At 34.5% G+C, this 26,372-nt stretch overlaps 1 protein-coding gene across 1 annotated transcript; it reads right to left on the bottom strand.

The window, feature by feature from the left end:
* Window positions 1-809: 809 nt before the first annotated feature.
* LOC133876231 (probable LRR receptor-like serine/threonine-protein kinase At3g47570) lies at window positions 810-25,831 on the bottom strand. The gene is made up of 5 exons (XM_062314516.1): window positions 25,402-25,831; window positions 21,725-23,725; window positions 21,232-21,567; window positions 1,342-1,653; window positions 810-1,279 (listed from the first exon to the last, which is right to left on the bottom strand). The coding sequence occupies exons 1-5, from the start codon at window positions 25,829-25,831 to the stop codon at window positions 810-812; spliced, it is 3,549 nt and encodes a 1,182-aa protein (XP_062170500.1).
* Window positions 25,832-26,372: the final 541 nt, after the last annotated feature.

Raw genomic sequence — 26,372 nt, forward strand, 5'->3', positions numbered from 1 at the left:
AACATGATTCCGATGACGAATATTGCATAGTACCCCACACTCAGTATTAAAACTTTTGAATGCCCCTTCTGCTACCAAGTTGAAAACTTTTATTGCAACAATCATACCATCTGAAAGGGTCCCTTGGTATACTGATCCAACGCTCCCTTTACCAAGTAAGTTGCTTACATTGAACCTTTTTGTTGCTTGTAAAAGTTCTTGTTGGGAAATTCTTTTCCATGTCGCTAGTTGTAATGAGTTTGTCTCCACCAGAAGTTTTGCATTCCTTTTTTGGTGTCTTGTCCATACTAATACAAGAGCAACTACAAGCATGGTTAACCCAATTGTTGGTAATACATACTTTAGTATACATGCTGCTGCGGTATTTTTGGGTCGAGAAACACCTTCTTTACATGGGGAAACTTGCAATCACGGAGCACCACAAAGTCCATCATTTGACATAAATGATGCGGCACAGAAGTGTACAAATGGTCTTCCTACAGGAATTTTTCCTTGCAATCTATTGAAAGAAACATTTAGATATTTGAGTTGTGAAAGTGCTTCTAAGGACTTAGGAATCTTTCCGGATAAATTGTTATTGGAAAGATCCAAGAATTCCAAACTTATCAATTCACTAAAAGATTCAAGAATTGAGCCTTCTAATCTATTGTCCGCCAATGAGAGATTAACTATATCTTTGGGGTCACCAATTGTTTGTGGGATATCACCAGATAATTGATTTCTTTATAACTCTAATACTATCAAAACCTTCAAATTTTCAATCTCTAATGAGAGAGAGCCATTTAGAGAATTTGATGACAAGTCGACCATTAAGATCTCCACAAACTCAAGGGAATCGTAGAAGTTAATTTGTTGAAGTGTAAGTAAAGATATCTTAGAGAAATCAGATTATTTACACATGCAGAAATAGGTCCAAAAAGCTCATTATAACCTAAATACAACTCAACCAAGCTCTCTAAATGACAAAGATCAAATGGTATGAGACCTTCTAGTTTATTATTATCAACTCTCAATGCTTGAAGCTTGTGCAATCTTCCCACAGTAGTTGGAATAGGTCCAAACAATTCATTGAACCGTAGAGACAAAGTCATCAAGTTGCTTAAATTGCCTATATCTCTAGGAATGCTGCCCTTAATATTGCAATGATCTATGTAAAGTTCTTCAAGAGAAGTTGGGAGATTTCCAATGGAATCAAAAAGGATGTTATTCAGTAAATTACTTGACAAATCTAACTGTTTTAGATATGTCAAATTTGACAGAGAAGAGAAAAAGTTGAACTCTGGAGTAGAAGATTCAATGGTCAAATTATTGTTTGCAACATTGAGCCACTCAAGGAATTACCAAGTGCTTTAGGAATTAAGCCTGAGAATGAGTTGTTGCTCAAGTTTAAGAGAGTGAGTTGTAAAGCATTAGAGATAGAGTTGGGAATTGTTCCACTTAGTTGATTTTCCCAAAGAAAAAGTTGCTGAAGATTTGGAAGGAAGAAGCCTACATTTGATGGAAGATGGCCTGAGAAGTTATTGCAAACCATTGAAATTACTTGTACTGTTGAGATGTTAAATATCTCAAATGGAATTGGACCAATAAAGATGTTGAAAACGATATTAAAGATCTCAATGCTTTGTAGATTTCCAATTTCACTTGGTATTGCACCTGTCACAATATGAACAACCATGCGTTATTATTCAAAAAAAAAAAAAAAAATTGTGCTTTAAATGAATCGTGCATACAAGTGAAAAAGTGTAATAAACCAACAAAAACTTCAAATTAAGAGCTAATTAATAAAAAAGGATAGATGCAAAATCAATCTATGTGGTTGGCTTAGACTATAAATCGTTCCTTACGGTTTAAAAAATAATTCAGATGTCCTCGAGGCAAGCCAAAATAACAGTTTAGTCCTTACGGTCAAATTTCATCGAAACACTTGACAGATTCCGTTAGTGTATTACGTCAACACCAATAGAATAATAAAATGTATAGATATATAAAACCTAAAAATTAAAAACTGTTTTTTTTTTTTTTTTTTAAAAAAAAAAAAAAGAAACGAAAAGAAAAAAAAGAAAAAAGAAAAAGAAAAAGGGGGTTTGGGGGGGAAGGGGACGGAGACAGGGGTGGCTCTAAGGCTACCCCAAAGCAGGCTGAGAGTGGCTCGCAAGCCACACCTAGCTCATGGGCCTAGCCGCACATCCACCTCATAGGCCGAGGTGGTGCGCGAACAACCCCAAAGGTGGCCGAGGTGGCTTGAAGGCCACCCCCTGCTATGGGGTGGCCTACGCATGGCAACTGCTAATATATTGTGTAGTCAACGAGCCCTAATGTGTATTTTCTTTCTCTGGATTTTTATATGTATAAATGCTTAAGTACATATATAGCCTTAAGATCACAATTTCTCTTAAACTAATCAAATACAATATGATGGGTGACTTACAATTTTTTTGGCAATGTATATAATTTTTGCAATTCATATTGGTCATGCAAATATTTTAACCTTCATATCATATCAGAACACTTTTTGGGAAAAAAAAAATCATTTAAAACACATTAAAAAGCATAGCCGTCTTTGTTGATTTTTATTTTCTTTGTTGACTTTTATTTCCGCATCGTTATTGGAATCGTCTTGATTTCGCTACACTGCTTGGTACGTGTTTACAAGCAGACGCATTAAGAAAAGCTCAACTGACATACCCGATCAATCATCGTTCTGTCACTCGGAAGTCAAGAAGAGGGTCATTAAGAACCTAGTACTAAGAACTAACATATTACAATTCGCAAGAATTTTCTTTCTTTTTTCCAAAGAGTTCCTTAAATCCTTTTGTTTCCTTGTAAGTTGTGGACAAATTATTTTGTACTTTTAATTGACGGGTACCCCAATTTGAGGCAAGAAAAAGTCAATGATGTCATCCATATAATCAATCAAAACATACCTCCAAAGTTGTTGAGGGAAAGGCCTAACGCTCTGAGCATGGTTAAGTTTCTAATTCCTTGAGGTACTCTTCCTATAAATTTTTTATTCGACAAAGATAATATTTGCATTTGTTTGCACTTGAACAAAGTGAGTGGGATAGTACCTACAAAACAATTACCATTTGGAAACAAATACTCAAACTTGCAAGTGACTAAAAACTAAAAGAATACTAAACATACCTCCAAAGATGTTGTTGTCAAGTTATAACTCTGTGAGCATGGTTAAGTCCCCAATTTTCGAAGGTACACTTCCAATGAAATCATTATTCGCCAATGATAAATATTGCAATTGTTTGCACTCGAACAAAGTGAATATGAGTTGGCCAGAAAACTGATTATTAGACATTCCAAGCTCTTGTAAGTAGGGAAGCTAATCAAACATATCCATACGTAAAGGACCATAAAGCTTATTAGCTCCTAGGTTAATGACTTGCAATGATTACATGTTGTAAATAATGGACGGCATCGGACCAGAAAGCATGTTGTCTCTAAGATCAATTTCTTGCAAGTTGTATATGTTGAAGATTGAGGATGGAATGGAGCCCGAGAGTTGGTTTTGACTAAGATCAATTATTTGCAACAAAGATATATTAGATAGAGATGGAGGAATAGTTCCCGAGAATTTGTTACCATATAGAAACAATCTTTGAAGCTTGGACAACAGCCCCATCCCTAAAGGGATATTTTCCCTTAAGTTATTGCATTCGAAGAATAAATGTTGCAACCGGTAAAGATGAGACAACTCGTTGGGAATAGAGATTTCCCATGTGTGGAGGAATGGTGCCTATAAGATCCATGTAAGAAAGGTTTAATGCAATGACTCGATTATGGCTGGAACCACAAGTGATATCGACCCGATTGCATATAGAGAAGCTGGTGGACCAATTGTTTGTCAAAACATTGTGTTGGTCATAAGAAATTTGAGCCTTTAAGGCATGAAGAACAAATTGATCGATGGTAAAGTTGGGAACAATTACAATAACTAAGCTTGCCATGTAAAATTGCAACATGATCAAAGGTGACACACAAAGGGGGAATAGAAAACAAGTTTTCTCCATGAGGACTGTATGTTGGTCGAGGTAAAGGGGATTAGTGCAAGATAATATATATATATATATATATATATATATATATATATATATATATATATATATATATATATATATATATAAAAGAAGATCCCACCATCAAAAAAGAAAAAGGCATTTGATCATGATCACAAAATTTCAGGCAATTTCTTCTTTGAAACTTGTGAATGATCCTTGATATATATTCCACGAGCATAATTGATTCCACATGGTTGACACTCTCTGACTAAGTACATTTATAATCGTCATCTATTTATACACACATCGAGTGATAGAGATAGGATTGGGTCTTGTGGATACCTTTCTTAGATTCAATGCGTGTTATCCCTGTAAAGAATGATAACAAAAGGATGACCCTCAAATTCAATGATAGCGCGCGGACAATGCAAATGTTGAACGCAAGTGTGACCTTGACTAACAGAATTGCAATATGCAAGAATCAAGAAACAGAATGTAGAGAGAAAGAGAGAAGATGAAATGCATGTGGAGAATGAATGATTTCAATTTATATTCTGTGTAAATGATACGAAGAATCCTATCTTTATACAAATATAAAAACAGAGTAAACTAACTAATTATTAACTATCTTCATTACATCACGTGTCAGTGTAGCTTAACCAATCTAACCACTCTAATTGATTAACTAATCAATCCAGCTGTCTAATTAATAAGTTTAACTTCAACATCTATTTACAGCTGAATCGATCCCTCAGGATGAATGGTAAAGGCTTATAACATTCATCTTGGACAACAACTAACGAAAAGAAGAACAAGAAAGAGGCTTAGTAAGAATGTCAGGGACTTTGTGTTTAGACTGAACATGCAAAGTGCGTATCAATCCTAAGTAATCGTCACATACAATGTGCCAATCGAGTTCTATATGATTGGTGCGCTCGTGAAATACAGAGTTAGCAAAGCTGCGATATGTAGGACAGCTTGACTTTCACTAAAAATCAAAGCAGGCTGAGTATGAGGAAGCTGCAAGTCCTTAAGCAGAGCAAAATGCCAAAGAAGCTCGCAAGTGACAAAGGCCATAGACCTATACTCTGCTTCAACAGATGATATGGAAATTGTGTTTTGTTTATTTTATTTCCAAGAGATCAAGGAATCACCCAAAAAAAATCTGTGTTGCATATGGACCATAATCTTATTTTTTTTCTTCTTTTGTTCTTTTGTTTATTTTTTTCACTCATTGGCATCTAAAAAAGACTCAAGAATGTACCCACCAGATTTACTTTTATTCTTTTTCTTTTTTATCATTAAAAGCGTAAAGCACATCTAGGTACAAGAGAAGCCATATAATTAGAATTGGCAAAAAGAATAAGAAAATCATTATAACTAATCACCAAAGGAGAAACAAAGGCAGCTGTCCAAATATATAATGTGTTGAAAAATAAAAACTTAATCTCCTCTAATGTCCTCTCACGGTCCTCAAAACTCCTATCATTAATTTCCCTCTATAGACACCACAACAAGCACGAAGGCACCATCTTCCACACATCAGCATTCTGAGTGTTGCCAACAGTCCACCAACAAAGCACATAAATCGACTACTCATCTAGGCATGGTCCAAAAAACCCAAAAAGACTAAAGAAAACATTCCAAATGGCATAAGCAACCTCACAATAAAGTAGAAAATGGCCCACAGATACCCCATTCCGTTTACATAAACAACACCAATTAACCACAATGACATGCCACTTTCAAAGATTTTTCATGGTAAGGATATTTTCTAGAGCCACCGACCAACCAAAAAAGACCACCATCAATGGAACAATAAGTCCCACATTGTTATAGGTGAAACTGAACTTTATAATAGATTCTAAGAAATCTCTAAATTGATTAGTCATTTTGGATTGATAGTATAGATGTGGCTAGCACTTTTCTGTGAGCCATTACAAGTAGAGACCTCTAGACTTTCTTGACAATCTTATTGTCAAGAATCTTTTTCCCAAGGTTGAAACTAGAATTTACAAAATCATTCAACTAGCATAGAACTCGTCGAACGTCTCATCATCCCTCATTAATTTCTTCAAACTTAGATGTTAACATCTGAAATTTGAAATTCTTCACAGCCTTAGTACCTTCATGGGTAACCTCTATGATTTCTCATGCCTCCTTAGCAATCTCACAAAGAGAAATTCGCTTGAATTCCTCAGGAGACATGACCATGAAAACAGATTTAGGCCTTTCCTATTCCAATTACACTCACTAAGCTCATCTTTGGACCATTGATACAGAGGCATTTCTAGCCGTTTCCAATCTTTCTCAGTGGTCATCTAGACATGCTCGTCTAAAGATTTATGGGAGACTCTCAGGCAAACTTTCCAGCAAGCATAATTGTACCCATCAAAATAGGGTGGTACCAACAGAGATTGTGAGTGAGCCATTGACAATTGGGGACAAGGATCACACTTAGGAGTTTAATCCAAAATGAGAGAACCTCACTCTGATGCCAATTGAAATGCAAAATTTACACCCCAATGCTCACAACCAACAATTATGCAGCAGAATAAAAAGTTGATATCAAACCACTAAGAAAGCATAAACCAATCATACATCAGCACAACAAATTTTGTTAACAAAATGGAAACCCTTTGAATAATACATCAAAGATAAAACCACTCAAAGACGGCCAAACCCAAGAAAGCAACACTAAGAAGAATTCATAATACAGGCAAAATACACTAAACAACCCTTCTAATGAATTAGATAGACATTTGTACCCAAACAAACACCCCCTTGCCCACTTTCATTCTATTGCAGCAGCTGCAGAATTCAAGTTGTTTTTGATGTAGAACAACTTGTGGTTTGATCACTCCAAGAGAATAAATGTTATTCAGCTTATCTTAAATGTTTCTCTAATCACACAATGAAATTGCTAAGCTTTTAGTGTATAGAATCTCACAATATCAGCCTTACTCATTTCTGCTTAGCTTCTTAAAATAGTGCCTTCATAGTCCTTTCATAAACTTGGAAAAATCAAACAGAAAACCTAAAGTCGGTTTAGGTTTTATGTGGCGTTGTCCGGTCAAGTTAGTGAGATATCCAAACATCCTTAGGGTTTCTTGCCTTATACTACGAGTTTCTTGGACACCATCGAACGCAACTGTAGACCAAAGCTTCTGTCTCTCAAATCGTCCGGACAAGTATGAAGGCCAAAGAAAACGAAACCTTTTGTTTCTTCAAGTTGGACATGAGTGAACAAAACAACAAAAGAAACATTCTATCTAAACAACCGTCCAGACATCAGTAAACGAACCAGCAGACAATGCACACTGCCAGAGCATTTTGTCCGGACACTAGCGGATAAGCCTGCAAACGAAGCTTGATGTACTTGATTTTCTTGAACATTTTTCAACCCAAATCGTAAGTACAAATCTACCCAACCACAAACTACATACACATTTGTTTTGAGCACTGAATATGCCAATTAAAAACCTAACACCTTATTTAGAAGTTGGGCTTGGACCCACAAATTTTTCTGAGCTTATGTTTTCAACCTTTTAGTATTTCAAAACTTGAGGTCGAGTTTTTTCCAACCAAGGGAGAATGATGCTAAAGGAAAAACGCGAAATATTGGTTTATAACGGTTATTAGAATTTAATTTTATGTTTTATTTGATTTCAAGAGTCAATGGTATTGTCTTCGTAATTCAATAAGGAGGTGATTGTCCTAAAGGATTTTAGGAAATTTAATAAATGGGTGTTGCCCTAGATTATGTTAGGTAAGTCAGTAAATGGGTATTGGCCTAGGGTTTTGTCTCTTAGTCTGTTTAAGTGTCTCGTGTCTCAATGAAGATGGACTTTGATCGAATAAAATTATGAAAAATTAATTCTCTCTTTCGCTTCCTCCCTCTTCTCTCTCTTTCTCTACTCAGCTTCTTGTCTCTTCTCCCTCTTTCTAGCTTCTTCTCTCTTACTAATACATTAGCATTAGTAACACAGTAAGAATGTATTAGATAAAAAATAAGAAGTAGAAAACACTTAAACACGGAATTTTAAAATAGAAAAACTAAGAAAAAATGTAAAAAATCTAGGAGTAAAAATTTGTAATTCTTGCCTATGCTTTTAATAGGTCCAACACTCAAGAAACTCCACATAAAATAATAGAGAGAAAACATACCCAGATAGCTTCTATAAATTGGCGTATTATAGGATGGTTTTGTGGAACTGAAGATGAACTAGCCTTGAGCTTTGCAATCTCATCCTGAACAACTTCTTAAAATTGGTTAACTGCATTTCAAGCATTAAATTAACAAATCAGAGAAAATGAATAAAAAAAATTATTTATATAAAGACAAAACATTAGAAGAGGAAAAACTTCGCATTATATAGAGTTCAAGCACCTCTCCTCCAGGCTGGCACCTATCTCCAACAGAATGAATTGCTCATGAAAAATGTGTAGTCTTCATATGTAGCCAACAACTCAACAGCTGCATTTCAAGCTCTTTCACCTACAGCAACATCCAATTACTAATTAATCTTTATTTTTTTAATGATCTTTATTGCCAAGTACCTAGAGTTTCCCATCATCTTCAAATTGCAATTTTCAATCATTTTTAAGTGGAACACCTACCGTCAAGAAGATAAACCCTAAATTAATAATGCGATAACTCCAATAATCCAACCAAAAGGCAGAGAACAAATCAACAAAGGCACCAAGAAAAAGCAGCTATTATACAAGAAAACAAGAGATAATATAATGGCTTCAGTTTTAGTGGGGTTAGTATAGGTTTTTGAGGTTGAGGCCATTTATATGTCAATAACATTTAAATTAATCCTTTTCTTTCAAATCTAGGAATTCTTGGCCAATGCAGGATCCACAGAAGGCTCCACGATATGGGGTTCTCAGCATTGTCAAAAAGAAGGGTTATAAGATTTTTGAACCACGTATCAGTAAGGGAAATGGATTTCTGACGGGGGTCAAACAGTTGTCAGGTGATGGGTACCAAAAAATAAACTGTCCCCCAATCCGACAGACCATGCTACCTAGTCTCTCCACGTCTCCTTGCCAGCCTACTTTTCCCTCTCTTTGCTTCTCCCGCTCTGTGGCCCTGGACCATGTATGGTGGTATTTTTTTTTTTTTTGACAAGGAGAAAAATTTATTAAAAATGCAAAAGGAGCCCCGAAATATACATAAAGTATACAAAACAAGAGAGGAGAGAGGGAGGAAAAATACCCAAAAAAAAAAAAAAAAGGAGAAAATTTTTGGTAAGTGAGGAGAAGATTTTATTAAAAACGCAAAAGGCATTCCAAAATATGCAGAAAGTATACAAAGAGGAAACCAAAACAGGAGAGAGGGGAGAGGGAGAAAAAACACCCAAAAAATCCAAAAAAAGAGAGAACCGAAAGACCCCTACAAAATTAGCCTAAGAACCCAGAGACAAAAACTTCACTTCAAAAGACCTCTTGCCTTGCCCCGCCTAGAACCGAAACCCCTGGTAACATAGTTAATTGTGCACTCTAAGTTCTTCACTTTACAATTCCTTTTAAAACTTAGGAGTAGAGACTAGATCGTCTAGACAATTCTCCACATCAATTAGAGCCAGGAGACCCCCAAAGCTTGAAAACATAAGCTAAGATCGATAGTTTATAATTAAACTTTTGTCGGTAATTTAAATTTATTGTTAGATGTTATTTATGGCTCTCCCAATTTGAATATATATAATTATTGTTAGTCAATGTGTATATCTTTGTTAAACATAATTTTTATTTTTATTTTTTTTGGGGAAAAATATAATTTAACCTCCAAAACTACCATATTTTCTCTAGATGGTCTCCTAAACTACCAAGACTTGCACTCTAACCCCCCAAACTACCAAAACCATTGAAAAATGCCTCTTTTGGCGAAATATCCTCATAATACCCTTGTCACGTGTCATTTTTCAATTAAAAAATTAAAAAAAAAATTCAAAACAAATTAAAATAAAATTTTATTTTTTAAAATCTTTTCTAAAATCTTTTTATAAAATCTTTTTATAAAATATTTTTTTAAAATCTTTTTATTTGTATGGGAATATTTCGCCCAAAGGAACATTTTTCAAAGGTTTTGGTAGTTTGGGGGGCCAGAGTGCAAGCCTTGGTAGTTTGGGGGGCCATCCAGAAAAATTGTGGTAGTTTAGAGGGCTAAATTGTATTTTTTTTCTTTTTTTTCTTTTTAGTTGTTAGTCAATATTTAAAAATTTGCAATTTGCCTCCACAAAGTTTCCTGAATTTTCAATTTGCCCCCCTAAAGGCAAAATGACGACGTTTTGGAGTGAGGGTAAAATGGATAAATTTACATAAAAAAAAATTCACGAGATACGCACGTGTTCAAAATTCCGTCTGATTTGAAAGATAAGTCAAATAGAATGGCAACATTGACAATTTTGAAAACTTGGGGGGGCATATTGTAAATTTTTAAACTTTGGTAGTCGAATTTAAAATGTATGACAACTTTAAAGGGTGAATTATATTTAACTCTTAATTTATGGACTATTCCAAAGTTAGTAAGTCTTATTACGTTGATTCTTTTTCCGTTGTCCTTTAATTTTAATCCCCTTTTTGTGTGGAACTTTCTGTTTATGCATTATTTCCAATTCAGCATATTTTCAATAATTCTTGTGTTGTTTTTAGCTTACTCATTCTAATATTTGAAACAGCCAAATTAAAATCTTTCTCTTCCACACACAATCAGAATTCGGCTCCAGAGTTAATGCACTATAAATAATAGGGATAATTGCACCGTTGGTCCCTGTGGTATGCCATAATTATTTTTCACTCCTTATAGTTTAAAACGTACATGGGAGGTTCTTGTGGTTAGCAATAATTACAAATCGATCCCTACAGTCAAATTCCGTTAAAAATTTTAACAGATTTCGTCAAATGCCACGTCAGTGCCACGTGTCACTGAATGCACATCTTAATAAAATAATATAAATTTATTAAAAAATAAATAAATAAACTTATTTTTTTAAAAAAAAAAAAAATGGGGCAAGGGGGTGGCCGCGAGCCACCCCCAAAGGCCGCCGGGGGTGGCGCCCAGCCACCCCTTTGCTGGCTTTTTTTTTTTTTTTTTTCTTCTTTTTTGTTTTTTTGTTTTCTTTAAAAAATAATTTTTTTTAATAAATTTATATTTTTTTATTTAGATGGACACGTGTCGCCATCTTATTAGCGACACATGACGCTGACGTGGCATTTGACAGAATCTGTTAAAATTTTTAACGAAATTTGACTGTAAAGATCGATTTGTAATTATCGCTAACCATAATGACCTCTCATGCACTTTTTAAATCATAGGGAGTGAAAAATAATTATGACATACCACGGGATCAACGGTGCAATTATTCCTAAATAATAGTATGCGTAGGTAAGTAGGGATAAAGCATAAAGCAAAGTAGCAAACAGACTCTCTCCTCTCCAATACGAAGACCTTTTTTATAGCATGCGTTCTTTTGGCTTCCATATTCTTTCTTCCTTCCGACATAAATGTTTATGTACCAACGCGGTGAGACTTTTAATATCTATTTAAAAAAAATTCAAAATTTAATGTGAGTGGTAAAATGGTAATTATCTAATCCAAAGAGGTCAATCGAACATTAGCTCGTATCATAATTGATCAAACTATTGCATCAAGATGATTCTTCAATCCAAAGAGTTTGGTCGATCATTTAATCTTATCATGACCAATCAGACTAGTGTACCGTGATGATAAAAAATTTAAGAGTTTGAAATACCCTTCAATGGTATCATGATTGATCGAACTAGTGCACTGAGATGATAAAAAATTCAAGAGTTCGATAGACTCATCAATGGTATTACGATTGATCATTCAATTGTACCCTACACGATGGATCAAACTAATGCATTAAGATCAATTAGACGTTCAAACCAACCTTAAATCATGTTAAATTTGATTGATCCTTTGATCTTGTCTTTTTCTTTAATGGGAGGATGCTCAAGAAATTACCACAGTCAATAATCTTGTAGAGTGAAGCATGCAAACATGTCATGTTTGCAAAGTGTAGTTGGAGAAGCCATCAATTAGTTATGACTTGGGTAATTTCAGCATTGAGCACTCGGTAAGGATGAAGTTGGAGTCGGTGGAGATATGGAAAATGCTCAACATTCCGTAACTTACATGTTTGTACTTGGAATTTGTGGGAAAGAAGAAGAAGATACAATTATTATTATTATATATATTTTGACAACCCGAGTCATTAATAGTGTGTTTGTTTTGAATAATATTTAAAATAATATTCAACTTTTTTAAAAAAATAAATTATATTTTATTCAACTTTTTGAAAAAATTTTAAATTTTTTCAAATTTTATCTCACAAAGTCAAACCTCGTAATTCATGCAATAAATTTAAATAATATTCAGATTCAACACCCAAGTCATAACATACACAACTATATATATTTTCATTTAGCAAGATTTTACCTGGTTAAGGACGCCGTGCACAGAGTTGTAGAAAGTAGAATAGCCGGCCATGATCATGAAGACTTTCCAAGTCAACGTCGTCAATGCTGATGTCTAATCTTTCACGGTCGAGTTTAAGAAATTTGGTGTACGTGAGATTAACGACTTAATTTGACAAGGTTGTCATGACAAAATTTCTGGAAATTTCTCGGCAATTCTTCTTTGAAACTTGTGATTTATCCATGATATCAATCGCTAATTGCTTTTCTTTTCTTTTTTTCTTTTCTTTTTTTTTTTTTTTTTTTAAAAAAAAAAAAAAAAAGAAAGAAAAAAAAAACTCGACACTTGACACAGCATGCAACAATTAATCGAGCCATGTAGTTTCCATGTAATTTAATTTAGTCATTCTTGCAATTCTTTCTTCTTCTTTTTCTCTTTTTTCTTATCCGTTCATCCAATGCTTAATGCTTAATTTTATTATGTGCAAAAGAATTCATTTCGCAAGAAAAAAATTGCTCCAACAGTTGCCGGTTTATTCCACTTAAATATTTTCGAGTAATTTTACAAATACATTAAGTATTTATCAAGTATCCATAAAAAAATGAGGTGGTATTTAAAATCACCATTAGACATGTGATTGATCAAATGATAAATTCGATCAAATAGTAATTTTAAAAGCCATTTTATTTTTTTATTGACACTTAAATGTATTATTAGACTTACTCAATATTTCCATGATTAGCATTCTGAAAAAATAAGTAATTCTAATAATACATTAAGGATGCGTTTAGGATTGCGATTTCATAGACAATGGGTGCGATTTTAAACCAAATCGCAAAACATAAATCGTTTGGAAATTGCGTTTTTAAAAATTGCGATTTGAAAACGCAAAAAATCTGCTTTTTCAAATCTCAGGTAAGATGGTGCCTTTTTGAAAACGCGAAATTTTAAAGGCTAATTTACGATTTTAAAGGCTAAACTGCGATTTTGCCAAACGCTTAACTGCGTTTTTAAAAATCATTTTTTTCAAATCGCAAATTTTAAAATCGTTATTTTAAATCGTACTTTTTGAAATTGAAAACTCAAACGGACTCTAAGTGTTTATTATGTGTCTATCAAAAAAATGAGATGGCTTCTAAAAAGGCCCCGACTGCTGCACTTGTTGTGCAGTTGTTGTAAAAGTAGCATTTCCCCTTTTAAAATCAGTACCGTTTGATTAAAATGTGTTGAACTTTCTTTTCATGCATTATTTCCAATTCAGCATATTTTCATTAATTCTTGTGTTGTTTTTAGCTTACTCGTTCTATTATTTTAAACGGTCAAATTAGAATCTCTCTCTTTCACACACACCCAGAATTCGTCTCCAGAGTTAATCCACTATAAATAATAGTTGGTGTAGGTAAGTGGGGATAAAGCATAAAGCAAACAGTGTCCACTCTCCTCTCCAATATGAAGACCTTTTTTATAGCATGCATTCTTTTGGCTTCCATATTCTTTCTTCCTTCCGACATAAATGCTCGAGAATTATCTGGTTCCAGCGGCGGTGAGACTACGAATTCCGTTGTGTTCTTATTTTCAACATTCATTAGCTTTACATGTGCATGTGTCTTCTTTACATACACGATGAAACTCTGCTTCATTATTATTATTATTATTATTATTATTATTTTTTTTTTTTCTAATTGAATAAAAAAAATGTTACTAGGGTGGATTTTCATGATCTTTTCCGTTCTTAATCTTAATGCAAGAATAATAAGAGATTCAGTGGGAATGCTTCGTGCGTCTACTTAATTATTATTAATTTGGTCATTCATTTCAGCAATATTTTAACTTTTTGCAATCTTGGTTGATTATATATATATTATTGATCGTACTAGAATCAACTAATTAATATGATATGATTGAAAATTTTCGGCTAGTAATCTAATACGTTATATATATCTTAAATAGCAATAATACTTCGGAAAACTGAGCAAGAGGGTGCAGGATTAGTCATATCAATAACAAATTTTATGATATTCGATCAATAAGGTGAGAAATGTTAAAAGAAAATTTAAACAGAAAAGACTAATTAACCAGTACCAGGTATGAGTATGATTTTGGATTTATCATGTAGAGATCAAATATTTTATAGGCGTAGCAGAGCCGATTAGGATCCTCTACAATTTCAAAGAAACTTTAGATTATCAATTTATGTGAATTTTAGCCGTTTTTTACATCGAATGGCGAAAAAAGTACTACATATTTAAGATATGACATATTATCGAGGCAACAAAAACAAAAAAAAAAATTCTAAAAAGCTTTTTCTTCACTTTTGAAGAGACGTTTTTTCTTTACTAAACCAAAACACAGTTTTTTTCTCAAAGCTTGTATACGACATAAAGTATAAGAACCTGATAAAAATATACTCAATTTTCATTGTTTACATGTCACATTTTTAATATGTAACACTTTTCATGTCGTTCAATGCATGAAACGACCTAAATTTACATAATTTGAAAATTTATAATTTTAAAAAAATTGTAGGGAATGAAGCTGCCGTGGTTTTAGGCCAGCCTGGATATAGGGTAGCGCCTCCAATAACTGAGAGATGTGCTCCTCCTTACAACGGCCAGAGTCATTGCGGCCCATGAAAAAGAAACGTGTGGCTTCAATAATGAATTTGTTGAACAGATGATAGTATTAAGTAGCTTATCGTAGTGAAGAGGAAGGGCGAAGAATAAATTGGTTCTGTGTCACTCATGGCTTGGGGAAATTGCAGTACTTTTGTTGTATGTGTTGTATAACTATGTATTTTTCCTTCTCTGCTGTGTAAAAGAGAAATGATCCATTTCATTTCTAGCTTGGTTCTTCTCCCGTCTTTTCAATTTTTAAAATTATCATTGAATTTGTAGGGTTTATATGAGTCCTACCTATGGACCCTATTGATTCAATGGTAATTTTGAAAAATGAGAGGATGAGAGAAAGACGCTGTAAAACTATGTACTAGATGTCATTTTCGTAAAATAATTAAGCGAGCAGATGAAAGTCAATTTATTTGTATGTGATGGATTGCAACTTTTTTTTAAAAGTTTAAACTAATAGAAATAAGTAAATTTAATCACTTAATCAATACTTTAATACTATGAGCATCGTATATAGTTCTACAGCCAGATTTACCTAATAATATGCTAATACATATTAAAATGAGATTGAGGTTTAGGGGTTACATTTTCTTGAGGAAGAAGGCTCAAAACAAAATCACATTTTCTCTTTAAAACCTCTCTTTCTCCTCTATGGGCTGCTGGTGTTAAAAAAAGGGGGGGGGGGGGGAGAAGAAGGCGAAAATGGCATTATTTTAGGATAAAGATAGCTTTTTATGGGCTTTTGCAAGAGGGGGCTAAACACAAAATGTTCTCAGACAGGCTCAAACGTTCGAGAGGAAACTCAAACGTTCGAAATAAAAACAACTCGATCATTCGAGAGGAGGCTGAACATTCAGAAACAAGACAACTTCATTATTTAAGAGGAAACTCGAGCGTTTGGGGAAAAGACAACTCGACTGTTCGAGATGAAACTAAAATGTTCAAAAATAAAGAAATTTAAAGTGTCAAAGGTTTTAAGTAAATCTAATTTATAGCATTTTATTGGAATCCTTTATATATATATATATAAAATAAGGATTTATAAATCGTGATTATTAAATAAATAAATAAATGTATTTATTCTCGGAGTATTACAAATATCCACCTATGTCATTGTGATAACCCCACAATCGCATATATCTTAATATTGCAGGTGATGAGAGTGCTGATAAGGATCTAGTCGCCTCATACTTGAACTTAATTCTATGATTGAAGTAATGGGATGCCGCATGTATTTTGGTTAGGCTAATGTTTTAACCTATCTTATAGGTTGTACATCATTTTTTAAATGTTTATAAACAAGTATGATATATTTATCTTTGCCCATGGCACTTTTGTATAGCCAGTATTTAAGATATGTTAGGATATAGTGTAAATTTTTTAACAATATAGATGTTTATGTTAGCTTTGCGTGTTATGGGATGATGTATATTGTTGTTAAGTTGTTTCGGTTACGAATTATAGAACTTTGATGTAATGAGTATATGTATATGAGATGTTTAGAATAGCATTTCATGCGCTTGCCCTTGTCATATATGGGGCGTGTGGTTCTAGAGTCACTATAGATCGTTTGGTTATCAGAAAATTCTAGAAATTCTAATGTCTTTTAAGATCTTTTGTGAATCTTAAAAACATGGTGTAGTTGTGTTGTGTTTATAGGTTAATATTCAAAATTTTATGTGAGTGGTAAATTGGTAATTATTTAATTCAAAGAGTTCAATCAATCATTAGCTCGTATCATGATTGATCGAACTATTGCACCGAGATGATTCTTCAATCCAAAGAGTTTGGTCGATCCTCTGATTTTATCACGATTGATCAGACTATTGCACCGAGATGATAAAAAATCCAAAAGTTCGATAGACACTTCAACGGGATCACGATCGATCAGACTAATGCACTATGATCAATTAGACATTCAATCGAACCTTAAATCGTGTCAAGCTCGATTGATCCTTCGATCTTGTCCTTTCCTTTAATGGGAGGATGCTCAAGATGGAAATTACCACAATCAATAGTCAAGTAGAGTGAAGCAAAACATGACATGTCTGCAAAGTGTGTTTGGAGAAGTCATCAATTCGTTATGACTTGGGTAATTTAAGTATTGAGCACCCGGTAAGGATGAAGTTTGAGTCAGTGGAGATGAAAATGCTCAACATTCCGTAACTTCATGGTTTACTTGGAATTTGTGAGAAAGAACAAGAAGATAAATATAAAAGAAGATCCCACCATCAAAAAAGAGAAAGGAAAAAGAATTGGGAACCCGAGTCACTAACATGTAAAACCATATATATTTTCATCTAGCAAAACTTTTACCGAGTTCAAGTGAGCTTAAGGACGCCGTGCACAGACTTGTAGAAAGTAGAATAGCCATGATGAAGACTTCCCAAGTCAATGTCAATGCTGATGTCCAATCTTTCATGGTCGACATTAAGAAAACTGGTGTACGTGAAAATAACAACTTTGACAAGGTTGTCATGACAAAATTTCAGGCAATTTCTTCTTTGAAACTTGTGAGTGATCCTTGAATAATTATTAATCGCTAATTACCATTTTTTAAGAAAAAAAAAAAACTCTCGACACTTGACAGCAACAATTAATCGAGCCATGTAATTTCCATGTAGTTTAATTTAGTCATTCATGCAATCCTTAATGCTTCAAGTTCATTTCACTAGAAAAAATATTGCTTGAATAGTTGCCAGTTTATTCCACGTAAATATTTTCATGAGCATGCTGAAAAAATCACCTCTTCTATATATTGTTCCTTCTCTTCCGACTAAACCACGGAACCATCAATTCTATGGTGCTCCCTAAAGTCACTAATAAGACAGCACCAAGCAAGTTGCATTGCTCAACTTCTTGCTATGCCATTAATATCTTTTGGCACTTGCAATTCTTGGACCTCAACTAGTTGGATCGATGCATGTGGAAAAATTGCCAATGAAGTAATGTCCTTCCAGAAACGTCACGGTTCAAGCATTAATCTTGGGGACTGATGCATGCACTGTGGATGCATGTGGTGCAAATTTGAGCCGAGTAAGCTTATTTGGATTTCAACTTAATATCAAGGCCTATCCTAGGGTCATCAAGCAAACACACACACAATGGATCGATGCATGTGGAAAAATTGCCAATGAAGTAATGTCCTTCCAGAAACGTCACGGTTCAAGCATCAAGCAAACTTTCAGCCTAATATCTAGGCCTATCCTTGGGTCATCAAGCACGAACGCACACGCGCGTGCGTGCGCGCGCACACACACACACCGAGTGGCCAGGGCCGGCTCGATATATTTGGGGTCCTTAGGCGAGAAGTTTAAAATTACAATCACCACTCCCCAACCCCACAACAAAAAAAAAAAAAAAAAAAAAAAAAAAAAAAAAGAAGAAGAAAAAAGAGGAAAAACATGGCTATTCAACAGCCATGCGTTGATTGCGCTCCCCATCAATAATCAAAAGGATGACAAAAAAAATACAAAAGGAAAAGGTGTGGCTGTGCATGCTGCCTAGCATGCTCTCATGAGAACATAAAATCTTGTGGAAGAAAGGTCTAGAAGACCTCTAAATATCAAAAAAGAAATCGAAAGTAAATTGCAGATCTGACCTTGGGCATGAGAGATTGCCGTAGGAGGGGCAAAGATGAGGCGAGAGGTGGCTACGGCGATCTTGGATTCATGGGCTTCTTATCATATGGCTGCTCGAGGAAATCATAGAGCATTTCAAAGAGTAGTTTTGGTAATTTGCTGGAGAGATTGTTCAAGTAGGATTTGTCTTTTTTCTTTCAAGAAAAAAAAATTCATATTTGTGGTTTTTGGGCCTTTTTATTGGCCAACTTTGTGTTCTGACTATTGATTTTTTGTGGGAGTGAGAATCTTCCAAAATAGAGATAATTAATGACTGTTTATTTTAGTATTAATTGTTGTGTTTTTTGCATCTGAATTTTTTTATGGAAGTTTAAGAGTCTCTTAATTAAAGAAGAGATAAATAGGGGACAAAATAGATAATGAATTTTTTTCCCTCCTTTCCTCATCAGACTATAATTGGGCCTTGAGAAGTGTAATTTTTGGGGCCTTTTTCTACTGGGGGGAATGTAACTTTTGAGGCCTTCTTTCTTGGGGGCTTTAGGCGACTACCTAATTCGCCTAAGGGAAGAGCCGGCACTACAAGTGGCAGAGATAGGATTGGGTCTTGTGGATACCTTTCTTAGATTCAATGCCATGTTATCCCCGTAAAAAATGATAACAAAAGGATGAGCCTCAAATTCAATGATAGTGGACAATACAAATGTTGAACGCAAGCGTGACCTTGACTAACAGAATTGCAATGTGCAAGAATCAAGAATCAGAAAGTAGAGAGAAAGATAGAAGATGAAATGCATGTGGAGAACGAATGATTTCAATTAATATTTTGTGTAAATGATACGAAGAATCCTATCTTTATACAAGTATAAAAACAGAGTAAAGTAACTAATTAACTATCTTTATTACATCACGTGTCACGTGTTGGTAACTAACTGTCTAACTAATAAGTTTAACTTCAACACCTATTTACAACTGAATCTATCCCTCAAGATGAATGGTATATATAGGTTTATAACATTCATCTTGGACAAAAACTAATGAAAACAAGAACTTAATTAGCAAACTTTTCCATTTTGCGTATGCATTTTCCTACTCGTCTCAATAAGTCTTGCAAGGATGCTTTACCAATAATTATTATTTTTTTTGCTTAATTATAACATTATGAATTAGTTGTAAGATAAAAATATAGTTCATTACATATAAGTATATCAATGAATAGGTGGAACATAAGACCCTTGCCCGTCACTTAGGCCTACCATGTATGAGGTTGTAAGCATGACCGAAGGGAGAATGGTTGTTCCAGACATGATCCTAGAACTAAGCACCTAGACTGAAGATATGAGGTTTAAGGCCATGATAGGACCCCCATGCGTCGACAAAGGCTTCGAGTGAAAGCCAGATTCTCCAACAGCACATTTTCTCGGGTAGTATGGCGCAACTCCTTTTGGCCCTTGGATTCTACGGCTCTTAATTTCTCTAATATATATGGTAGAATGGGTTGAGTTGTTTATCTCCCCAACATCTCTAGGGATCCTTATAACTGATCACCACATGTTACAAATATTTGAAGCTGTGCCGTGTGATCTTCTTTGGCATTACCGAAATAAAGCCTTTCATGATGCTCTCTCCTTTGATGTTGTTCAAGTCTCTCAACATATCAACAAGATTTCTATGGAGCACTTCATTGCTTGGCATCGAGTCCCGGCCAACTCCAGTGGAACGGTGGCTACCTCCTACAAGTCTTGGTTACAAAATCAATTTTGACATAGTAACCCAGGATACTTTTTCAACACAAGCAGTGATTTGTTGAAATCACAAGGGTCATATTATTAGTATGATCTCCCAAATTAGTTCTCCTTGTTTGCCAAATTATGGCGAAGCCTTAGCTGTGTGTCTAGCTATTTCTTTTGCTACTTCTCTTAATCTTGAGAAATTTATCATTAAGGGTAACTCTCAAGTGGTTATTCTATCTTTGCAACATCCCAAGAATCCTCCAGATTGGCGCATCTCATCAGTTATTTACGATATCATTGACTCTCTTCCAATCTCCATCTCCTAGAGTGTTAGAAGAGTCAATAGAAATGCAAACCTTTGTGTCCACTCAGTGGCACATTGGGTCACAACCAAATCTTTTTCTGGCCGCATTCCCACTACTCCTCCCCCTCCCTCAGTTTCTATTGTAAGTGGGAAAGACCCACCTCCTATTACATTATTAATGTAAGTTGCTTTATGGTTTATTTCTGCATTAAGCCTATTAGCTGTTTGTTTCTTGTTCAATGTACTTTAAAAAAAAAAAAAAAATTGCAATCCCACAATTGCTTTCATTTGTGTCCCGATACCAAAAATAGTGATTTTTTTACCTTCAACACTTTGAGACTAACGTAGAATACCCATTGGCTGCTAACTATAGATGATAACTACAATCATTAACTGTACTAGTTATAAACAAATCAATGACTATAAAAAAATATCTTTAGTGGAGTCTTAAAAATATAATATTATTTCAAAAGCACGTACAAACTTGAAAGAGCTATAAACAAACTTGATGTTCTCATATTAGCTTCCATCAATACCTTGTAGAAAATTCAATTTGATCTTGTTGAGTGTGATTAAAATCCTTTTTGCATTAATCCTCTGCTCATGTAACTCATCACAACACTGCAACGCCAATCTCATTATGGATGACATACAATTCTCCATAGAAGCATAATCTTTTTCAGTTCTCAACAAATAGGCATCAACAACGTTAGTTACTGAAAAGGATAAAGATTCCTCTACCCAACGCTTCAAGCTCATTTCTCCACCAAACATGTCATCAGTAGGTTTCTTTCTTGTGAAAGTTTCCATAAGCAAAATACCATAACTATACACATCGCCACTTGTTGAAACAATTCCTTCCAATCCATACTCTACGTGTAACATAACAATTAATCATGAGAACATAATTATATATTCCAAAGATATAAAGTGTTAAAATCAATATTCTACCAAAAAACTATAGTTATTTGTGTATAAATGAGTATAATGATAAACATGCAAGTTTTAGTTGTAGGCTAAAAATATCACCTGGTGCCATATACCCAATAGTAGCAAGAGTCATGGTTTGCATCATAGAATCTTTGTCACCTAACAGTTTGACAATTCCAAAATCAGCAACATGTGAGACCATATCTTCATCTAATAAGATATTGCTAGGCTTCAGATCACAATGAACAATAGGTGTTGAATAACCATAATGAAGGTATTCTAGTGCTGATGCGACATCAATCATTATATTTAGTCTTTGTAAGATACTCAAACAACAGTCTTGAGAATACAACCACTTTTGTAGGCTCCCATTAGGCATGTATTCCAATACAAAAGCTTTGAAGTCATTGTTACTACACGTGCTGATGATTTTAATAAGATTCCGATGACGAATGTTGCGTAGTACCCCACACTCAGTTTCAAAACTTTTGAATGCCCCTTCTACTACCAAGTTGAAAACTTTTATTGCAACAATCATACCATCTGAAAGGGTCCCTTGGTATACTAATCCAAAGCTCCCTTTACCAAGTAAGTTGCTTGCATTGAACCCTTTTGTTGCTTGAAAAAGTTCTTGTTGGGAAATTCTTTTCCATGTCGCTAGTTGTGGTGAGTTTGTCTCCACCAGAAGTTTTGCATTCCTTTTTTGGCGTCTTGTCCATTCTAATACAAAAGCAACTACAAGCATTGTTAACCCAATTGTTGGTAATACATACTTTAGTATAGATGCTACTGCGGTATTTTTGGGTCGAGAAGCACCTTCTTTACATGGGGGAACTTGCAATCGAGGAGCACCACAAAGTCCATCATTTGACATAAATGATGCAGCAAAGAAGTATACAAATGGTCCTCCTACAGGAATTTTTCCTTCCAGTCTATTTGAAGAGACATTTAGATACTTGAGTTGTGAAAGTCCTTCTAAGGACTTAGGAATCTCTCCAGATAAATTGTTAATGGAAAGATCCAAGAATTCCAAACTTATCAATTTACTAAAAGATTCAGGAATTGAGCCTTCTAATCTATTGTCCGCCAATGAAAGATTAACTAAATCGTTGAGGTCACCAATTGTTGTTGGGATATCACCAGATAGTTGATTTCTTGATAACTGCAATTCCATCAACACCTTCAAATTTCTAATCTCTAATGAGAGAGAGCCATTTAGAGAATTTGATGACAAGTCGACCTTTAAGATATAAGAGAGGCTCCACAAACTCAAGGGAATCTCAGATGTTAATTCGTTGAAGTGTAAATAAAGATATCTTAGAAAAGTTAGATTATTTACACATGTAGGAATAGGTCCAGAAAGCTCATTATGACCTAAATTCAACTCAAACAAGCTCTCTAAATGACAAAGATCAAATGGGATGAGACCTTCTAGTCTATTATTATCAACTCTCAATCCTTGAAGCTTGTGCAATTTTCCCACAGTAGTTGGAATAGGTCCAGTCAATTCATTAAACTGTAGAGACAAAGTCATCAAGTTGCTTAAATTGCCTATATCTCTTGGAATGTTGCCCTTAATATTGCAATGATCTATGTAAAGTTCTTCAAGAGAAGTTGGGAGATTTCCAATGGAATCAGAAAGGATGTTATTCAGTAGATTACCTGACAACTGTAACTGTTTTAGATATGTCAAATTTGACAAAGAAGAGAAAAAGTTGAACTCTGGAGTAGAAGATTCAATGGTCAAATTATTGTTTGCTACGCCAAGCCCTGTAAGGAACCTTAAATTACCAAGTGCTTTAGGAATTAAGCCTGAAAATGAGTTGTCACTCAAATCTAACAGAGTGAGTTGTGAAGCATTAGAGATAGAGCTAGGAATTGCTCCACTTAGTTGATTTTCCCAAAGAATAAGTTGCTGGAGATTTGGAAGGAAGAGGCCTACATTTGATGGAAGATGGCCTGAGAAGTTATTGCAAACCATTGAAATTACTTGTACTGTTGAGATGTTAAATATCTCAAATGGAATTGGACCAATAAAGTTGTTGAAACTGACATCAAAGAGCTTAATGCTTTGTAGATTTCCAATTTCACTTGGTATTGCACCGGTCACAATATGAACAACCATGCATTACTATTCAAAAAAAAAAATGCTTTAAATGAATCGTGCATACAAGTGAACAAGTGTAATAAACTAACAAAAACTTCAAATTAAGAGCTAATTAATAAATAGCAATAAATACAAAATCAGTCCATGTGGTTGGTTTAAACTATAAATCGTTCATTGCGGTATAAAAAATAATTCAGAGGTCCTCGGGGTAGGCTAAAATAACAATTCAGTCTTTGTAGTCAAATTTCGTTGAAACACTTGACGGATTTCGTTAATGTACTACGTTAGCACCAACAGAATGATGACATGTGTCACTCTTAATTAAAAAAAATGTAAAATATATAAATATATAAAACCTTAAAATTAAAAACTTATTTAAAAAATAAATAAAAGAAAAAAAAAAAAAAAAAAAAAAAAAAAAAGGTTGGGGGATGGGGGTGGCTCGAAGCCTACCCTAGAGCAAGCTAGGCGTGGCTCACAAGCCACACCTAGCTCATGGGCCTAGCCGAGCATCCACCTCATAGGCCAGGGTGGCTCAACGGCCACCCCCTGCTCTGGGGTGGCCTGTGCATGGCAACTAGTAATATATTGTGTATTCAATGAGCCATAATGTATATTTTATTTCTCTGGTTTTTCATACGTGTGAATCCTTAAGTACATATACAGACTTAAGATCACAATTTCTCTTAAACTAATCAAATATCAAATACAGTATGATGAGAGTGACTTACAACTTTTTTTGGCGACGTATATAATTTTTGCAACTCATATTGATCATGCAAATATTTCTACCTTCATGGCTTCATATCATATCAGGATACTTTATGAAAAAAAAAAATTAAAACACATAAAAAAACATAGCCGTCTTTTGTTGATTTTTATTTTCTTTGTTGACTTTTATTTCCACATCTTTATTGGAATCATCTTGATTTTGCTACACTGCTTCGTACGTGTTTACAAGCAGACACATTAAGAAAAGCTCGACCGACATACCAGATCGATCACCAATCTGTCACTCGGAAGTTAGGAAGAGGGTCATTAAGAACCTAGTAGCAATAACCAATAGATTGCAATTCACAAGAATTTTCTTTCTTTCTTTTTTCCCCAAAGTTCCTTAAATCCGTTTGTTTCCTTATAAGTTGTGGACAAATTATTTTGTACTTTTAATTGAAGGGAACCCTAATTTGAGGCAAGAAAAAGTCAATGATGTCATCCATAAAATCAATCAAAACATACCTCCAAAGTTGTTGTGAGAAAGGCCTAACGCTATGAGCATGGTTAAGTTTTTAATTCCTTGAGGTACTCTTCCCGTAAATTTATTATTCCACAAAGATAAAATTTGCAGTTGTTTGCACTTGAACAAAGTGGGTGGAATAGTACCTACAAAACAGTAACCATTTGGAAACAAATACTCAAACTTGCAAGTGACTAAAAACTAAAAGAATACTAATCATACCTCCAAAGACGTTGTTGTAAAGGTATAAATCTCTGAGCATGGTTAAGTCCCCAATTTCCAAAGGTACACTTCCACTTAAATCATTATTCGCTAATGATAAATATTGCAGTTGTTTGCACTTGAACAAAGTGTGTGGAATAGTACCATAAAGCTTATTAGCTTCTAGGTGAATGACTTGCAATGATGAAATGTTGGAAATAATGGACGGCATCAGACCAGAAAGCATGTTGTCATAGAGATAAATATGTTTCAAGCTGTATATGTTGAAGATTGAGGATGGAATGGAGCCCGAAAGTTGGTTATGGCTAAGATCAATTATTTGCAACCGGTAGAGATGAGACAACTCGTTTGGAATAGAGCCATGAAAACTGTTGTTTTCAATGTTTAGACTAGAAAGAAATGAAAGGTTTCCCAAATGTGGAGGAATGGTGCCTACAAGATCCATGTAAGAAAGGTTTAATGCGATGACTCGATGATGGTTGGAATCACAAGTGATACCGACCCAGTTGCAAATAGAGAAGTTGGTGGACCAGTTGTTTGTCAAAACATTGTAAGGGTCATAAGAAATTTGAGCTTTTAAGGCAAGAAGAGCAGATTGATCGATGGTAAGGTTGGGAACAGTTGCAATAACTAAGCTTGCCATGTAAAATTGCCACATGATCAGAGGTGACACACAAAGGGGGAATAAGAAACAAGTTTTCTCCATGAGGACTGTATCTTGGTCGAGGTAAAGGGGATTAGTGCGAGTTCAAGTGAGACTATACATACATATATATAAAAGAAGATCCCACCATCAAAAAAGAGAAAGGAAAAAGAATTGAGAACCCGAGTCACTAACATGTACAACCATATTTTCTTCGTCTAGCAAGACTTTACCTGGCTTAAGGACGCCGTGCACAGAGTTGTAGAAAGTAGAATAGTCATGATGAAGACATTCCAAGTCAATGTCAATGCTGATGTCCAATCATTCATGGTCGACATTAAGAAAATTGGTGTAAGTGAGAATAACGACTTTGACAAGGTTGTCATGAGTTGACAGCAACGATTGATAGACGGGAAATGCACATCTCAAAAAAAAAATTTCAAAATTTGATTCTCATGTCATAATCTCATTAAATTTATTATTTTTAAAAAATGTGTCACAATCTTATGAAATTGTGATACATTATTTAAAAATAAAATTT

This window comes from Alnus glutinosa, chromosome 8, assembly GCF_958979055.1.
Source record: "Alnus glutinosa chromosome 8, dhAlnGlut1.1, whole genome shotgun sequence".
Taxonomy (NCBI): Eukaryota; Viridiplantae; Streptophyta; class Magnoliopsida; order Fagales; family Betulaceae; genus Alnus; species Alnus glutinosa.